At 40.1% G+C, this 19639-nt stretch overlaps 1 protein-coding gene across 1 annotated transcript in view; it reads right to left on the reverse strand.

Annotated features, from left to right (window-relative positions):
* The window catches only part of LOC117529108 (A-kinase anchor protein 2), a 187401-nt gene that overhangs the window by 65430 nt on the left and 102332 nt on the right, over positions 1–19639 (reverse strand). The window contains 1 exon segment of the mRNA XM_034191808.1: positions 6086–6162. Coding sequence (XP_034047699.1) covers positions 6086–6162 — 77 coding nt within the window.

Raw genomic sequence — 19639 nt, forward strand, 5'->3', positions numbered from 1 at the left:
TCCCAGGCTGAATGCAAAATAACTCCTGTTGGCATCCGTCACTCGTGTGATGCCATGTTACAGCGGGACCAATGTCGCAGACCAAACCGTCCGCCCTAAAAATTGCTCCGCCCTGCCTCCACTGTGCATGCGTCATTTCGGAGCTCAGCAACTTGTCTGAGAAAGAGTCTCTTCACCGAAAGCGATCAAATGGATTAATGTGATTATTAACCATCAGATGACAAGGTAAAACCTCTTAAATCATTCTAAAGTCAGTTTTAAGCAGAAACAAGGAGATACTTTGTGACGCTTTGAAATGACGGACTCCCAGTGAACGTATCAGCTAGCAGCTCGTGTAGCTGCGCTGCTCTGATTGCTTCTTCTGTCTTTTATTATGAAATAACGCTGAATTTATGTGGAAATGATTGTTGAACAAAAGCTTCAGATATCCATCGCTGAGATAGATGATGACTGGTGTGCAGTTTTAAGCAGAAATGAGGCAATACTCCGTGAACAAAGGCTGATGATGCATGCGCGATGAAGGCGGGGCAGACTGATTTTTAGGGGGGACCGTTCAGTCTGCGACATCAGAACTCCCCACGCGTGCAAAGCATCATGGGATCCTGAGTCAAGAATTGTCCCAGCAAACCGGAAAGTGTCCCTCACGGCTCTCGGATGAAATCGTGCACCCGGAGAGTTCGTGATACGGCTGAAGAGCCTCCTGACGTGCTGAGTGCCCCTCTAGCTTAACGAAGAAATTTAAACAAGAACAGGCATGTTTGATTTAGGTCATTTATGCTAAAGATGGCAAGCTGTGACCCCTCTGTGAAAACGATGCAACCAGCAGAATCACTGAATAATAAAACAGCATCTGTTTCATGTGGATCTAAAAGCATCCCGTCTCTGTCACTTTGCCCTTGAACAGAAAATAGAATATTATCAGGCCGTCGACTGTATACTGTTCCTCCTGTATATTATTTCGCAGGGAGCTAAACCGCATTTCAAATAACTTGGTTTTTATCTACCTGTGTGGACAAAGCGTTGATCCCTGGAGCTGCGTGAGAACCGGATTAGTTTGTAACTGCAGATGGAGCTCTTCTTCTTCTTCTTCTTTCCTCGGCGTTCACCTCAACAAAGCGCCAGCAGCTGCTGTAGAAGAGCTAACGGGACAACAGCAGCTCCTTTTTACGCGCCAGCTTTTCCAACCAGCCGCTTTCTCCTCCTCCTCCTTCTCTCTCTCTCTCTCTCTCTCTCTCTCTCTCTCTCTCTCTCTTCCAGGCACGCGCGCTGAATAATGCAGAGCGCGTGAGGTCGCGGAGATACAATCAGAGCGCGAGCCGCTGGCGCGTGCACAGGTCGACACAATGAGCTCGCGCCGCGCGATCAGGTTACTGCTGCACTCTCATTCATTTATTCCTCTGCAAAACAATCTGGCTGCAGCCCCCTTCTTGTTTTTCTACCCTCTCTCTCTCTCTCTCTCTCTCTCTCTCTCTCTCTCTCTCTCTCTCTCTGGTGTAACCATACTAATGTATTTTATACCCATTATTTGTATTGTCCACGATCTCATCTCTTTAATGCTGTGGAGGATCGGCATTAGAGCCCAACCAATATTTAAGATGATATGATCCTTTCATGAACATATCCGTATCAGCGTTATGTGAAAACCTTTATTTTACCAAATAAACAATGCAGAGAAACACTGGCTGTTGGAAATGGTGTCACTATGTTCACTCATTGGCCACTTTATTAGGTACAACTTGCTAGTACCGGTGTCGCCAACCAAAGGGTCCCCCTAAAAAATCGGTCTCCCCTGATGACGAGGTTCACGGATTAACACCTCACTTCTGCTTCAAACTGCAACTCCAGCCATGGTCTATCTCAGCCACAGATATCTGAAGCTTTTGTACAACAATCATTTCCACATAAATTCCACATTATTTCATGATAAAACATGGCGGAAGCAATCAGAGTGCCGCGGCTAAATGAGCTGCTAGCTGGTGCGTTCATTGCACGTTGGTCATTTCAAAACGTCACTGAATTTCATCGAGTTCCTGCTTACAACAGCCTCGTTTCTGCTTCAAACTGAATTTAGAATGATTTAAGACATTTTTCCTTTATCATCTGATGGTTAAAAATCCCATTAATCCATTTGATTGTTTTGGGTGAAGAGACTCTGTCTCAGACGTGCTGCTGTGGTCTGAATGTAGGCTAACCTGTAGGCTAACATGTAGGCTAACCTGGCCTACATGTTGCTGCAGCCACGAGCCTCGAGCTCTCTTTAACCAGGAATATTCCACCTTCATATCCTTTCACTAAGGTACTTATATCATGTCTCCATATACGAGGTCTATTAGAAAAGTATCCGACCTTATTATTTTTTCAAAAACCATATGGATTTGAATCACGTGTGATTACATCAGACATGCTTGAACCCTCGTGGGCATGCGAGAGTTTTTTCACGCCTGTCGGTTACGTCATTCGCCTGTGGGCAGTCTTTGAGTGAGGAGTCGTCCACCCGCTCGTCGATTTTTTTTCATTGTTAGGAATGGCTCAGAGACTGTTGCCTTTGTTTGATAAAAATTTTTTCAAAACTGTAAGGCACAACTGAGTGGACACCATTCAATAAATTCAGCTGGTTTTCGGTAAAAATTTTAACGGCTGATGAGAGATTTTGGTCTGGTAGTGTCGCTTTAAGGACGGTCCACGGCGCCTGACGGCGATCTGCGCTTCGAGGCGGCAGCGTCTCGCCGTTTCAAGTTGAAAACTTCCACATTTCAGGCTCTGTTGACGCAGTAAGGTCGTCAGAGAACAGAGAACTTTCAGAAGAAGTCGGCATGAGGAGTTTATTCGGACATTCCATTGTTAACGGTCATTTGTAATGAAAGACCGTGCGGGCAGAGTCGCATGTCGGGCTGGACCCGACCCGCGGGGGGGTCGCGGCAGGAAAAACACCTCCGTTGGAAATCTTAACGGGCAAGTTGGAACATGCCCAAGCTGTTAAACAATTTCTCAGTTACTCACTTGTTGAAAGCCATTAAAGCCGCCTGAATTCTACAAATGGTTTTCAACACGGAGGTGTTTTTCCTGTCGCGGCGTACACAGATTTGCCGAGCCGTCACGGAAACGACTCGGCGAATTTGCGCGCACGTCTTTCATTAAAAAAATATCCTTAAACAGTGGAATGTCCGCATAAATTCCTCATGCGGGCCTCTTCTGAATCTTCTCTGTTCTCTCACGATGTCCTGGGTGAATTAAGCCTTAAATTAGGATGTTTTAAGGTCGAAACAGGCCGACGACAGCGCCTGGAAGCGCTGCAGGACGTCCCGCTCCGTGGGAAGTCCTTACACCGACAGAAACAACCCCATAATCTCTCATCAGCCGTTAACTTTTCACAGAAAACCAGCTTAATTTCTCGAATAGTGTCCACTCGGATATTCCTCACAGGTCCAGAAAAAAATTTTGATAAAGCAACGCGCGCCGTCTCGAGCAGCGGTGAAACAAAGGAATTCAGCCGAGAGGGCGGGACCCACATCTCACTCAAGGCCTGCCCACAGGGAAATGACCGTCACCGACATGCGTGATAAAACTCACGCATGCGCACGAGGGTTCAAGCATGATTGGTGTAATCGCATGTCATTCAAATCCATATAGTTAAAAAAAAAAATAAAAGGGTCGGTTTATTATCTAAGAGACCTCGTATATTTCAACACGCTTTACTTTTTCTTGTTCCCCCCTTTTTAATATTATTATATTTATGGAAATACTGGAGGAGTGGGTTACAATCAGTTATACCTAACAGCTAACGTTAGCTTATCTAGCCGGCTGTAGCACCGTTTATCGTAGCTTACAAAATAATTGGTTTTTTTCTGTTTGATAACCCACATTAATTCATACTTTTGTCCACATTTATTTTTATATGTATTTGTTAATACCGTTATTGTAGGTTTAACTACGCTATTATACTTATACCTTTTTAGATATTTAGATATACTTTAGTATACTAGCATAGTTCCACCTTAGTACTGGAATATAATATATAAGATATACCTTAATGAATATTCATGCACAGATGCAAAAGGTGGACCGATTTTTAGTGGCAGACCGTTTGGTGTGCGACACCGTGTTGGACCCCTTTTGCCTTCAGAACTGCCGTAATTCTTTGTGGCATAGATTCAACAAGGTTTTGGAAACATTCCTCAGAGATGTTGGTCCATATTTAGATTACGCAGTCACCCATTCAACCAGTCTGTCCATTCTTCTCTGATGTCTGACATCAACAAGGCATTTTCGTCCACACAGCTGCTGCTCAATGAATATCTTCTATTTTTCGGGCTGTTCTCTATAAACCCTAGAGATGTTATGAGTGAAAATCCCAGTAGATCAGCAGTTTGTGAAACACTCAGACCAGCCTGTCTGGCACCAACAACCACTCCACATTCAAAGTCATTTAATCCCCTTTCTTACCCATTCTGATGCTTAGTATGAACTTCAGCAAGTCGTCTTCACCACGTCTAGATGACTAAATGCACTGAGCTGCTGCCACGTGATTGGCTAATTAGCTACTTGTGTTAACAAGGAATTGAACAGGTGTACCTAATAAAGTGGCCAGTAAGTGTAGTTTATCCAGCAGGGGGCACACTCATGCCATTGTTTACATGTTTTAATGCAATCAAGCATGGCTGGGACCCCCATCACCTCTTGGTCACATTAGCTATAAGAGAAAGGCAAAGAGACCAGCTGCCGTTCATTTTCAAATAGAGTGGGCGTTTTACAGTGAAAAGGTTGCTCTCTCTCACTGGGCTGCGACAGCTTACGAATGACATTTGTGATACATTTTGCAACATTTCGTGCAACATTCACAAGGTGTCGCTGTCCCCTCTCATGAATCACAGGGCATCGCTCTCATGTCGGCTGAATTTTGAACAGTTCAGAAATGGCAAAGCAACAAAATGTCCTCGCCAAATGTTCACAGAGCCGTAACAGGTGTCGCAAACTTTTCTCAGTGTAGTTTCCATGAGTCAGAAAATGCGCAACATACAATCCAACCTGTGAGGGGTTGATGACACACTTTCCCTGTTATATAGAGTAACAGCACTTCTGGAAGCAGCTGAGCAAGTCCAGCTGCCTCGGCTATTTTATACACTGTATTGTTTATTTTTTGTACATGTATGTTACTGCAGAATAAATCAAATCAAAAGACGCACACCCCTGAAGTGCTGCTGTACATTGCAGTGCGCCGTGTCACGGAGATGTGGCCAATCCAGCCCATCGAGGAGCACTTCAAGAGCATCCTGGAGATTTTATGTCTGCAGTGTCTGCCCAGGAATAAAATACTGTACAAGTACAGAGAAGTATTTTTCTTATAATGAAAGCTACAAATTTTTATTAAAACTGGTCTGCATAGTATTTGAAAGATAACAAACTCGGAAGACTTTACACAAATGGCAAATGGCCCATTGAAATTGCAAAAGGCCCATTGCGCTCAGCACCAAGGGACCAATGGGCCGTTCATATTTTTACCGGCTGAATCCCTACATCCAGGCCACAGCTGTGTGTACTTCCAGAAGTCTTGCCCAGTAGCAGAATTTCAATGTGGTTTGGGTCCTATTCCGGAAGTTTCCACCTTTGCATACTATGAAGAACAGAATCACTGATTCCCAGTGAACAAATATCAGCAGAATGCATTATTATCCTGCACTACCAGCAATGGCAATGGGTCAATCATATTTGTTTGCGGTAGCAATGAGCATATCATCAGTCTCACGTTGGTTGAACCATGTTTTAAAGACGCCACATTCAGGAACAAAGTATTTGGACAGTAAGACAATTTGTGTAATTTTATCTCTGTACACCCTCACAATGGAGTTGAACTAAAACTAGCATTGGGAAAAAAAACTAGCACAAAATAGTATTTGCTCACAAATTAACCATACAAGTTTGTATTAAATCAAGCTACTTAGGCTACTAGCTAACCAGAATAGCTAGCTTACAAGCGATTGTAGTCTCTTATGTAAGAAATTAAAAGTTATATTTGCTATCTAATTTTGTCCAGGATCTGACTGTTATGTCAGTATGCTTTTAGGACAGTTTATACTGCAGTACTCACCGTGGCAGCATGAGGATGTCCACTTGACGTGAGAGTTTCACATCCATTTTCTGTTGTTATGGCAACGTCTGTTAGGCCTATGAAGGAACAAAGGTTATTATTACCATGTAACTGTAACCTTTCATTTTCACTTGCATTTGTGTATCCAACTTTAAATACAGTATTTTAGTGTATACTGACACCAGGGTAAAACCATTCAGTGTCAACAATAACAAACAAAAAGTTTGGTTTGTTATATGGTTTTACAAAGTAGTTCACAAAGTCCACAGAACAGGAAAAAGTAGTTCTTCAATTTCAGTAAAAATTCCAGTAAAATGTCCAAATTACACCAACAATGCATGCATTTACCATATCTGAGGTATGATCATTTTAGTAGCCTGTTATCCATGTTTACACATCTTATACATATGGGCTTGTGTTTGAAGCCAATATGTAAATTATTTCTGAGCAAGGTTTATAATCATTATCACTCATCTATGGCGGGACCACAAAAAACATCACAGAGTTTCATTGGGGAAAGAACAAAAAACAATAAACAAACGAAAAAAACCCCCAAACTACATTTGGCCCAGGTCTGGGAGCATGTGCCGGTGTCACCACACCATGGAACTGCCCTGGGTCCTAGATGGCAACCAGTCAGGCAGATAACCAATCCATGCACATGTCTCTAAAGCAGCCATCTATCAGCTGTAGCCAGAAGAAACGCAGGTGTCCTCTTGACCCTCTTTAGTCATTGGGGTCCTCAACACTGAGGCACCTGTGTGCTGGTGGATCATGCCCTGAGAAATGCACCACATGGCTAAAATGTCACAAGTCATCCCTCACAATGCGTATTGTCTCATCATCAATTTGGCACAATTAATATATATTTCATCTTTAGCACTGACTCTAAAATGTGGAGTTTTTAGGTCATAACGTGGTCGTTAATTAAGACAAAGCACCCAATCAAAGCTTGAAATGTCCAAAAGCATGGTATGCCCTTTGCAAAGTTTTTGATTTACTTAATGAAAGATCTCCTTTCTCTGAGGTCTTTTTGTCTGGGTCTAAGTCTCCCGTTGGACAAGAGGCCACTAATCATGACGTTACTTCCCCAACCAAGGCTGGTACCTATTTACACCTGGATGGACTGAGACAATGCAGATGCAGTGTCTGGTCCAAGGACACAGACAGACCTGGTATTGAACTCCAGTCGAAATATTGGTCGGTGAACTCCTAACCCACAGAGCAGGTGGTTTTGTGGCATAAAGGTTGAAATGGCATTGAACGGATCATGAATTTATCAGAATTGTGGCTGGTTTTGAGCATCTGTGTTGTCTTTCTACCAACTGGCATAATGCAGTGTGACTTACAGCCTATTACAAGTCTAGTCCACTTTGAAAATGGTGTAATCCAAATTAAATTTGTTTGACTGATAACAGCTTTCACTCTCTAGCTTCACTTTTATAACCAATATATTTATTAGCCAGTCTATCCATCCATGAGTGTCGGTAGCACAATTCTTGTCCACCATCTGCACGGGGAGATAATTGGACTTCATTGTTTAATTGATGCATGTAAAAGTGCAGCTCCTCCAAATCGATTTATGGATTTCACTGCCACTTCACACAATAGTAACAATAGGGACTGTAAAGGAGAGACGGGAATTCAGAGACAGAGACATGCAGCAAAGATCTGGCCCAGCCATAGTGGTGCAGCTTAGCTAAAACGTCCATAAAAATTGTTCATTTTCTGATAAAAGCATGGAATTTGGAACACATATTCTAAATTAACTAATGTTTATTTTCAGATATAGAGCCATCCTGGAGCTGACCTCTAATGAGCTACAGGGGTCAATAAAGAATTACACAGGGGTCAAAATTTAAAAATGGTCCAATCATTTTGAAAATGATACCACATTATTTGTCTGATCATAATGATTCCAAAAAGGTGTAGGTTGGACTATCTATGACTGAATTCCATGGAGTTAAAGGGTAAAAACAGCAAAAATGGTGACAAAGGTCAGTTTCAGTTTGTACAGGGGTCAAAAGTTAAAGTTGCTCCAATTTTGGTAAAAAAATTATGCAAATTATTGGTTGAGTTAATAGCATTTTTAAAGGAATAGTTTGCACCATCTGTCATGCTTAGTTATCATGTTATGTGTGTAACATATCTCATAGAATCCAATGGACGTCGACCTTGATTGACCTTTCTGTGGAGACCAAACATTCAACACAGTCAAAACTATTCTATTTATGAATCCTTTTATTTCAAACATTAACTTGCACCAGTGACCCAATTTTCTCATGAAAACTTCAAATTCATCTAATTTTCTCTCAGATCATCATCACCCTTCCCAACATCCACACGACATGTGAAAGTACAGGAAAAGAAGTGTGGTACTAGTTGCAACCAGTAAATTATCAGCAGTTGTGGTATGAGTTGCAGTATTAGTAAGCAGCAACTGAACTTTACTGTTTGTTTTGTTTTTTTGCATGCCTGTTGTACATGCGGGTTGGAGTACCATGTGATGTGTAGACTTACGTAGTTGGCGGTGAGGTCATCTCATTAGTTGGATTATTTTCCTTTCATTGAATCATCAGCGGAGATGAGTTACGTGTTTGTGATCAAGAGGAAATCACCATGCTGTGATGCATGCTTTTTTCCCATGTGTGTAACCACAGCATCCAGACATGTGGCGGTGTGCGAGTGTGGAAACATCATCTGGATCTGTGGCTTCTGTTAATGACACCAGGCTGTCTTAATCTAAAGCTAGTTCAATTAGCGTGTATAATGAGGCAAAACACGCCAGAAATCTCATTCTGTTTTGGTGCTGGTTGCTATGGCATCTCCAACATAATCAGTTTCTGATTTTGTTTGTATCTTGATTATCCACCCAGTTTGTCCACCATGTTACAAAAGGCATGACCAGAAGACAATTTAGCAATCTGTGCTATGCTGGTATTCCATCAAGATGGTCAAGGGGTTTGTACACTTGCTTTCAAAACAGAAGATTTCCAGTTCAGTAATGTGGAGTTGCACCAGGAAGGGCATCTGGTGCAAAACGGTACAATATAGTTGGTTCTTTTCTGGTTGATAAACCACATTAATTCATACTTTTGTCTACATTTATTTTTATATGTATTTTTTAATACTGTCATTGTAGGTTTAACTACGCTATTATACTTTATACACTAATTACCGTTTTTGTTTATCTTGTTAGCTTGCTAGGTACGGTTAGCTTATTAACGGCTAATTTAGCTTTTCTAACTATAACTAGCCTATTTTCGCTATTTACAATTTTATTTTACATAGTGTAGATTTTTAATAATTCATCAGTTTATGTGGTCTTTTAAAGATATCAACATATAGTACCTAAGTTCTTAGGTTTCCATTTGATAGCATATAGATTAGGCTTTTTATTTTCCTATAGTATGCTAGCAGAGTTACTTGAGATAGATACCAATACACATTACATCATAGCTTCTGTTTCTATAAAATACCAGATTTGTAGCTTAGCCTACTAACTATAATTTAATTTTACTACTAGTCTACATACTAAATTACCTATACTACAATCTTCTCCTGTATTAATATTTAGATTTTAATACCTACTCCTGTATATTATATAGTACCATATTTACTGTATATGTTGTTGATTACCCTTAATATTTAAATATACTCAACAAAAATATAAACACAACACTTTTGGTTTTGCTCCCATTTTGTATGAGATGAACTCAAAGATCTAAAACTTTTTCCACATACACAATATCACCATTTCCCTCAAATATTGTTCACAAACCAGTCTAAATCTGTGATAGTGAGCACTTCTCCTTTGCTGAGATGATCCAGCCATTGAAGAGGAGTGGACCAACATTCCACAGGCCACAATTGACAACCTGATCAACTCTATGCGAAGGAGATGTGTTGCACTGCATGAGGCAAATGGTGGTCACACCAGATACTGACTGGTATCCCCCCCCCAATAAAACAAAACTGCACCTTTCAGAGTGGCCTTTTATTGTGGGCAGTCTAAGGCACACCTGTGCACTAATCATGGTGTCTAATCAGCATCTTGGTATGGCACACCTGTGAGGTGGGATGGATTATCTCAGCAAAGGAGAAGTCCTCACTATCACAGACTTAGACTGGTTTGTGAACAATATTTGAGGGAAATGGTGATATTGTGTATGTGGAAAAAGTTTTAGATCTTTGAGTTCATCTCATACAAAATGGGAGCAAAACCAAAAGTGTTGCGTTTATATTTTTGTTGAGTGTGTAAGTTATATATATGTCTTATCTTTCTTATGTCTTATTATTTATTATTATATATACCTTTTTTCTTGAGCTGCTTAGGTGGGTAGGGAGAGTTCCCATGGGATTAAAAAAGCTTTTCAACCTACCATCCCTGGTTCTCAAGACCAGGCACCTAAGTGGCTCTACTCTACTCTTTTCTACTCTTCTATTTTACTCTTCCTTTTTAGATATTTAAATATACCTTAGTATACTAGCATAGTTCCACCTTAGAACTGGAATATAATATATAAAATATACCTTGCTGAATTTTCATGCAGATCCATACTGGATTCACTTTGATGACCCCAAGCAAAAAGGGAGAAGCTGAAAGAATGACCTACTGGCATTCCATCCAGAACCCTCAGGAGTTTTTCGTAAGGGGTTTTAAAAAAACACACTGGCTACAATGCGACTCGGTAGAGATTCGACTCAATACAATTCTTTAATGTATTCATTAATTTTCCATGATAAATGACATTAAGCCAAAAGTGGCATTGCTTCCCTTCAAATATATGTTTCATAACACACTGGCTTTTTGCTACTGCTGCAGCATTTTAGCACTGCCTATGCTGAGACCCCTTTGTTCACCACTGGGGGAAGCATCATGCAGAAGAAAGTGCAGCATAGAAGAAGCACAGAAGAAGGAACTAGCTGTTTTAGCCTGTGAGCATTCGCCCTATTGACGTATCCCATAATCCCTTGCGTGCCAGAGAGTCGCTGCAGTCAAACAACATATAGCGAATCAACACGATGACAGTTGTAAATTAATATTATACTACAAAAATGTATTTTTTTATGCTTTCGTCACGTTAATAAGAGACTGCTGCATGATACCCTGAAAACTTGATAAAACAATTATAACAAATAATCCATGTCTGCTATGTTTAATGTGCGTGGAATTTAATAAACGCAAACCGAATTCCAGACATATTATATATATTCATCTCGAACAAAGAGGACAAACAGTGTTGTAAAGAACAATAATCAAGACGTTAAAGAGCAAACTTCACTTTCCCCCAGAACGACATGATCAGGAAGCGATTATAGGAGCTCGTAGCTCACAGCAGCTCCCATTGAAAATAACGGAGAGACAGCCTGTGATTCTCGCATTTTTACATAAAATAAACGCAATAACAACGTCTATAAACCCAGAGAATATATTCATAAGAGTTTTAGGCACAATATAAAAATAGTTTTATGTTGCGATGTTAATGGTGTTGTCCGTGTGCAGCGATTAAAGTGCAGCATCATCACAGCGTCTCACTGCAGTTCTCAGTGTTACTGAGATCTCGCAGCGCGGCGACCTCTCTGAGGTTTTGCGGGATTTGAAAATGTCAATAGGGCGAATAGCATAATTAGCAGAGCAAAATGTTCTCATTCTGAAGAAGTGTGACATGACTGAAGAATTGTAAAGTGAACATAAAGTTAAAAATTGTTCTCGTTATTCCGCCTCCCACTATCGAACATGTTCATTTTGTTTTTACCTCACAACGTTTCCGTGCGTTTGGAGATGCTGAATTAGCAGCGTAACAACTTCACCCACTTATCATGTTAAACCATGTCGAACCAGCGACTGGTTCATAGTACGCATGGATTGATACAGGGGTCCATGTATCAACGTCATCTTATTTTTTTACTTTAATTTGTATTGTAACCAAATAATAACATGACAGCATATTCGACAATACTGTATATTCATATGTAGTACTGCATATTTGAATAATATCTTATCAAAAATACTTCACTCAGGAGGAGCCAAGGTTCATGACTCCAGGCCTTTGGTTACTGGACCCCCGCTCCACTAGAAGTGGGCGGATCAATCCTAATATCGATAATATCGATACCAACGCTGGTATTGATATTGAACGATCCTCGTGTAAAAAGATCGATACTCAAGCTTTTTTTCTTTCCCACACGCACTGACTGCTGCGCACGCAGATTCATCAAACTCTACTCTCTGTCTGTAAGAGCACCACTGCGCTGTGTCACACAACACGGAGCAGCGCTCTCTCCCCCCTCTGGTCTTTTGTTGTTGCGCCGTCACGTGGCTCAGCGGCGCCAGCCAACAGCCATGCAGGTAGGCTCAGCCTGGCCCGCCCACTTGGCGCTCTCCTGGAGTCAGCCCTCTACCTCAGGAGATTTTGTTTTAAGTTGTGTTGAGTGATATTTTTTAAACAAAAATGTTGATTGTGATAAATAAAATATTTTGTTGTCACGTACAATGTTTGGCGAAATTCTATCCTAGGTCTTTTGGATCCTTTGGATCTATGAAGCTTAATTATGAAAAAGTATTGGTATTGGTATCGATATCGGTGATACTGGGCCTGTATTTACTTGGTATTGGATCAATACCAAAATTCCCGGTATCGCCCACCTCTACACTCCACCACTTGAGCCATGACTGCCTGAATCTTTTTTGTTTATTTTGTGTTTTGTCCATTTTTTTTTTATAAAATTTGCTGTACTGCTGCATCGCCTCTTGTAGTAACTGCTGTTTAAACACGTGGGCACTTCAGAGTTCCTGCAACAACAGGAAAGTGGAGTATCTATCTTTCCTTCCTTCCTAACTTCAGATCTCCTTACATTTCCTCCTTCACAGATTCCTTTTTTTGTCATCCTTCCATTCTTTATAACTTCACACATTTCTGCTTTCCTTCCCTCCGTTTAAGCCTTCCTTCTTTTCTCTGCTTCCTACGTTTTGCCCTTTTCTCTCCCTCTGGCTTTTTGTGCTTCCTCCGTATGGCACCTTCCATTAAAAAATGTATTTAATATATTTGAAGTCGGAAGGTGCAGACTCAGTATGAGTCCCTGCAGGATTATTTCAATCACATTCGGGCAGATGTCAAGAGAATGTGGATTTACTTTTGATATCTTACTTTATCTGTTCATATCTTATTTCCTATAAGAACCGATTACTGTCTCACGTAAAAACCAGTGGATCCATTATGAGATATATGTGCCTACATTTACATATCAGCCATTATTAGCACTGACTGGGGTGTTCCGTGGAGGTTAGCTTTACTTTTCTTGGATGCTGACACTCTGTAACGGCTGATATTGAAATGCAGGCTGATAATGTCATTAACCGCCCACTAATTTGGTACACTGTGGAACTGAGTGTTTGGTTTTGTTTTCAATACCATGATGTCGTTGCAGTGAGCTAGCATACTATATGTGTGTACTATATATGTGGCTGTACCTGGTTCAGCAGCAGCACCAGTGCCTGCCGCGCCTACCGACTGCTTGAACCAAAGATCAACTGATTTGTTTCGTTAGAGATGTTTCATGGTGCTTCATCTGTCTTGCTAGTTAGCTTGCTAAAGTCTCTGTAGGATGTCTTGTAAATCACTTCAGAGGTATTATCTGGTTACACAAACAGGGCCTTTTTAGATTTAAGGGTGATTCTTAGACTACGGGCACTTATTATGTCCTTTGAGCATATTGTATGAAAAACAGAAAAAAGGGGAAATTTCACACTTTTATAGTTATCTTTACAATGAAAGTGTGTTAAGAAATTTGTTCTAGTAGTCTATGATGACTTTTTCACCTTTTTTCAGCATCATTATATGCAAATATTGCCGTTTTGTGCTTGTCCCACACCCAGACTTTTGATCTTCATTGATAAAAATGAATGGTAAAAAAAATGTTTTTTTTCTAATGTTTTAAAATATCTCTGATTAAAATATCAGTAAAATAATCAAAACATAATTGGGGTATTCAATGTCATACAACTGTTGTGATTTTTTTAAATAAAATGTAGTTGTCCCACACTATTGCCGTAATTTCCACCACAACACTGTAATGTCCCTTTAAACAGTTTGTATGAAAGATTGTTTGGGTAGTTTCTATGGAGATAAACAGTGACATCAGAGCACATGTATATAGTGCCAAATCACAACAAACAGTTGCCCCAAGGTGCTTTATATTGTAAGGCAATGGTGTGGTGGAAATTACATTTACAAAGCCAATAGTGCCCGTAGTTAAAGAATCACCCTTAAGTGGTTATTTTTGCTAACTTTAGAAAATATGGGAGAATAATGTTAACAAATGTGTACAGAAACTGAGGGCCGTCAATGAAATGGTGGGCTGCTAACTACAGATCGAGGGCCACAATTAATCATAGTGCCCCCCAAAATTATTTGCCAAAATTGTTTGCCATCTTTTCATGTCATGTCATGCCGTGTGACGTTGGGATGATGTGTAACTGCATTTTGGTGGTTTCATGTCAGTATCTTCCTGAATTACACGTAGTCTTGGCGGGGTCTGTCCTGTTTTCAGAAGGTCCGGTTCTTTAAAAAAAATGTGTCTTTAGGGGGATTCCACACTTTGTTCATATATTTATATGTTTTTCAGAGATGTTATTTTTGCCACTGAACATTGTGCAACATTTTACAGTAATAATGTTATACAAAAGTTGTTATAGGAAATGTTTTGTTTGGCTAATGTTGCCTGTTCTTCATGGTTTGTTTGTAGATTTGTGTGCAGTTTCCTCTGCTTGCAATATTGAGATAAGTACATACATGTTCATATTCATGATACTTATTCTGGCTGGTGTTTATTTTATTTTTGAAATATATTTTAAGTAAGACTGAAGACATTTTCTACTTTTCACTGTTATTGTTCAGAGGTTTTGCTATTGAAACCCAACTGATTTGTCCTGATTTGCAATGTGTCCTGTATTCAAAGGAGAGATGGGTGCACTTTCCTGAGTGCTGTGTGAGCCATGGCTCTGTCTCTCAGTCTCTAAACTTTGTGGCATAATTTATTTTCAATTTATTTTCCTTTATATAGCGCTAAATCACAACAGAGTTGCCTCAAGGCGCTTCACACAGGTAAAGTCTAACCTTACCAATCCCCAGAGCAACAGCGGTAAGGAAAAACTCCCTCTGAGGAAGAAACCTCAGGCAGACCAGACTCAAAGGGGTGACCCTCTGCTTGGGCCATGCTACAGACATAAATTACAGAAACAATTCACAGAACAATAACAGACAAATATACAAGAATTGCATCATAAACACATTTGTGCTGTGGTGTTGACTTGGTGATTTTTTACTGATGTTTTTTTTGCAGATCTGATCGAGCTGGGGGTGGTGTCTATCGACACTGTAGTAATGCAGCGCTGCACTGTCATAACAGCATGGATGGGGGGACCCTTTTCTGAGCAAGATAGCCATGGCGTGTCATAAACTACAGTTAATTGGCTTACAGAGCTTCCTGAAGGTGGAAACCCTGCTACATTCAAAAACACCTTTAGTGGGGTGGTGTTTGTGGCTGAGGTGAGACCTTCAGATCATTTGAGTTACTATACAGTTTGTAGTGGTCTATTGTTCTATTACCAGAACTCTTGTGTTATTTAAGACCTTACTCTGACATCATTTGAGTTTTAAATTAAGAAAGCACAATCCACAATGGAGTATACAGTATCTCATCATATAGACCTCCATCAGCCACCATCTGTAAGATCTGGAGCCGCCCCGATATTGGTTTGTTAGTGGGTATAGGATGACAGAATAGGGGTGCGTGAAGAGAATCCCGTGATCTCTTTGTTTGGCAGCCAATGAAAGACGTGAATGTTAAAGACAGATGGGAAGAACAACAAGCAAGAGACGGCAGGGGGGCATTGGAGAAACTCAGCTTTATGACCAACTGATCTAGAGAGGATACAGACAGAGAAAAAAAAAGTGACCTGTCAGAACCATTAAAGAAGACAGAGGGAGGAAAGTGGACAGTAGCAAATTGCTTTTTTTTTTTTTTTTTTTGGTCTTTTTTGTTTTGTTTTTTTAAATAGTCCGTACAGGCAGATGAGAAAAATGGTGACCCCTACACAGTCAGAAAGGTACTGCAGTGGCAGTGGAGCTGGTAAACTCAACTTCTGTTTTTCACATGCAGCTCCATTAATAATATCTATAATTATATATTTTGATACTGATTGTAATTTTGTTTATCTGTTCCAGCTTTTTGGTGTATTACGTCTCAAAAAATGTAACTACACATCCCAGAATGCACCTGGAGTCTCAGCTTTCAAAAGCATTCAGTTATGCATTCAGCAAGTTTTAGTACAGCCCACTTTATCCTACACGTCTGTCTGCTGTAAATTAATAAGGGACAAGACAAACTGCTGTGAAATATGAAAAAAGAAAAACCCTGGATATTGTGAAATTGTAATGTTTGTGGACTGCAGGTTAATCTCAACCTCGAGATGTCTGAATGTACTTGAATGCATCAGCAGTGAGTGTTTACACTGTTTTCTAATCAACTTAGGTTCAGATACATCAAATATGAAACTTTCTTCTTTTCTATATCAAATCAGATATACACTCAACAAAAATATAAACGCAACACTTTTGGTTTTGCTCCCATTTTGTATGAGATGAACTCAAAGATCTAAAACTTTTTCCACATACACAATATCACCATTTCCCTCAAATATTGTTCACAAACCAGTGTAAATCTGTGATAGTGAGCACTTCTCCTTTGCTGAGATAATCCATCCCACCTCACAGGTGTGCCATATCAAGATGCTGATTAGACACTATGATTAGTGCACAGGTGTGCTTAGACTGTCCACAATAAAGGCCACTCTGAAAGGTGCAGTTTTATCACACAGCACAATGCCACAGATGTCGCAAGATTTGAGGGAGCGTGCAATTGGCATGCTGACAGCAGGAATGTCAACCAGAGCTGTTGCTCGTGTATTGAATGTTCATTTCTCTACCATAAGCTGTCTACAAAGGCGTTTTCAGAGAATTGGCAGTACCATCCAACCAGCCTCACAACCGCAGACCACGTGTAACCACACCAGCCCAGGACCTCCACATCCAGCATGTTCACCTCCAAGATCGTCTGAGACCAGCCACTCGGACAGCTGCTGAAACAATCAGTTTGCATAACCAAAGAATTTCTGCACAAACTGTCAGAAACTGTCTCAGGGAAGCTCATCTGCATGCTCGTCGTCCTCATCGGGTCTCGACCTGACTCCAGTTCGTCGCCGTAACCGACTTGAGTGGGCAAATGCTCACATTTGCTGGCGTTTGGCACGTTGGAGAGGTGTTCTCTTCATGGTTGAATCCCAGTTCACACTGTCCAGGGCAGATAGCAGACAGCGTGTGTGGCGTCGTGTGGGTGAGCGGTTTTCTGATGTCAATGTTGTGGATTGAGTGGCCCATGGTGGTGGTGGGGTTATGGTATGGGCAGGCGTCTGTTATGGACGAAGAACACAGGTGCATTTTATTGATGGCATTTTGAATGCACAGAGATACCCGTGATGAGATCCTGAGGCCCATTGTTGTGCCATACATCCAAGAACATCACCTCATGTTGCAGCAGGATAATGCACGGCCCCATGTTGCAAGGATCTGTACACATTCTTGGAAGCTGAAAATTGTCCCAGTTTCTTGCATGGTCGGCATACTCACCGACATATCACCCGTTGAGCATGTTTGGGATGCTCTGGACCGGCGTATACGACAGCGGTGTACCAGTTTCCCTGCCCAATATCCAGCAACTTCGCACAGCCATTGAAGAGGAGTGGACCAACATTCCACAGGCCACAATTGACAACCTGATCAACTCTATGTGAAGGAGATGTGTTGCACTGCATGAGGCAAATGGTGGTCACACCAGATACTGACTGGTATCCCCCCCCAATAAAACAAAACTGCACCTTTCAGAGTGGCCTTTTATTGTGGGCAGTCTAAGGCACACCTGTGCACTAATCAGGTGTCTAATTAGCATCTTGATATGGCACACCTGTGAGGTGGGATGGATTATCTCAGCAAAGGAGAAGTGCTCACTATCACAGATTTAGACTGGTTTGTGAACAATATTTGAGGAAAATGGTGATATTGTGTATGTGGAAAAAGTTTTAGATCTTTGAGTTCATCTCATACAAAATGGGAGCAAAACCAAAAGTGTTGCGTTTATATTTTTGTTGAGTGTATTTGGATTTGGGGCTGTTAATTAGAGCAAACCACAACACTGGAGGCATGCAATTTGACAATATTTCACTATTTTTTTTTAATTTTTGTTAATTTACACACTGAGTATAAAGAAATCTGACTAATCAATATTACATGTAATTATATAGGGCTTAGGATCAGGATTAATTTAATTGGCATTTTGAATTTTGACTATCTTTATTTTCTTTCTATTGAGATGATTCACATTTTTAATATCAGAGCACTTTGAAAATGTCCAATTGAAAGTGGGTGTATAAATACATTTCATCATATTATCATCATTATTATTATTATTATTATTATTATTATTATTGCTATTGCTATTTATGCTGTTAATTATTTTTGCTATAAATTACTGCTGTAAACTATATGAGTGGATGATTATCACTCCTGTTCATTTATTGACCTGTCTTCAGCCAAAATATTTAAATAAATTGGTGCTGGGTTTTGACAAACTTTTGTTTGTGCGGGTGATCAGGAGAAGTGTTGGTTCAGTTGTGATGGTGATAATTCAATTTGCCTCAGAAGAGTTTTTTTGGTGTAATATCTTTAATTGCAAACAAAGGTTTTCTGTTATTTACAAATTTATTCTTATTTATTTATTAAAATTTTCTGTCAGACATATTATAATCCACCCAGCCCCGTGTCCATCTCAAAATTCACATGTTCCAAGATGCCACTTCAATTTAGTTGCTTTTATACCCAACAAACCACAACCTGGATATTAATTTCAAATCATTTTAAAACTGTATTTTTAGAAGCTCTAATCAATATTTGGAATTACGTCTTGAAAAACAAAATGATATAGACTTATCTGCACAGTTAATTAATTTTGGTTAATTGACTAATTGACTAATAGTTTATTTCCGATCCGTTTAATCTGTGTTTTTTGGGGCCAAATCATGCAGAGTGGCTGTGATTTTCATCACACCTGCCTCCATGTAAGATGAAGACCATCAGAATCCTTAACGGCAAACCAGTTAAAAACAAAATGTCTGGAATGGGTGCAATCAGCAGAGGTCAGAGGTCAGAGGAGGGATAACGATGGGTGAAGTTAATGTGAATTTAACACGGCAAGCAGAGAAGGAGTTAGACAGTGAAGTGTCTTTAGTTTAATTATGGAGGACAGTGTCACAGGATATCATAACCATGTCTTGTAAGTCTTGGTATCCATAATAATTTAAGTTATTTCTAGATATTTAAATAGATGTGGGAAATATTATAAAATAGACTGTATTAATATCTCTAAACTGGAAATTACACTGTAAAAAAAACCTGAAAAAAAGAAAATTCAGTTTTTACAGGAAAAAAAATGGCAGGT

The sequence above is a fragment of the Thalassophryne amazonica genome, chromosome 17 (genome assembly GCF_902500255.1).
Source record: "Thalassophryne amazonica chromosome 17, fThaAma1.1, whole genome shotgun sequence".
NCBI lineage: Eukaryota > Metazoa > Chordata > Actinopteri > Batrachoidiformes > Batrachoididae > Thalassophryne > Thalassophryne amazonica.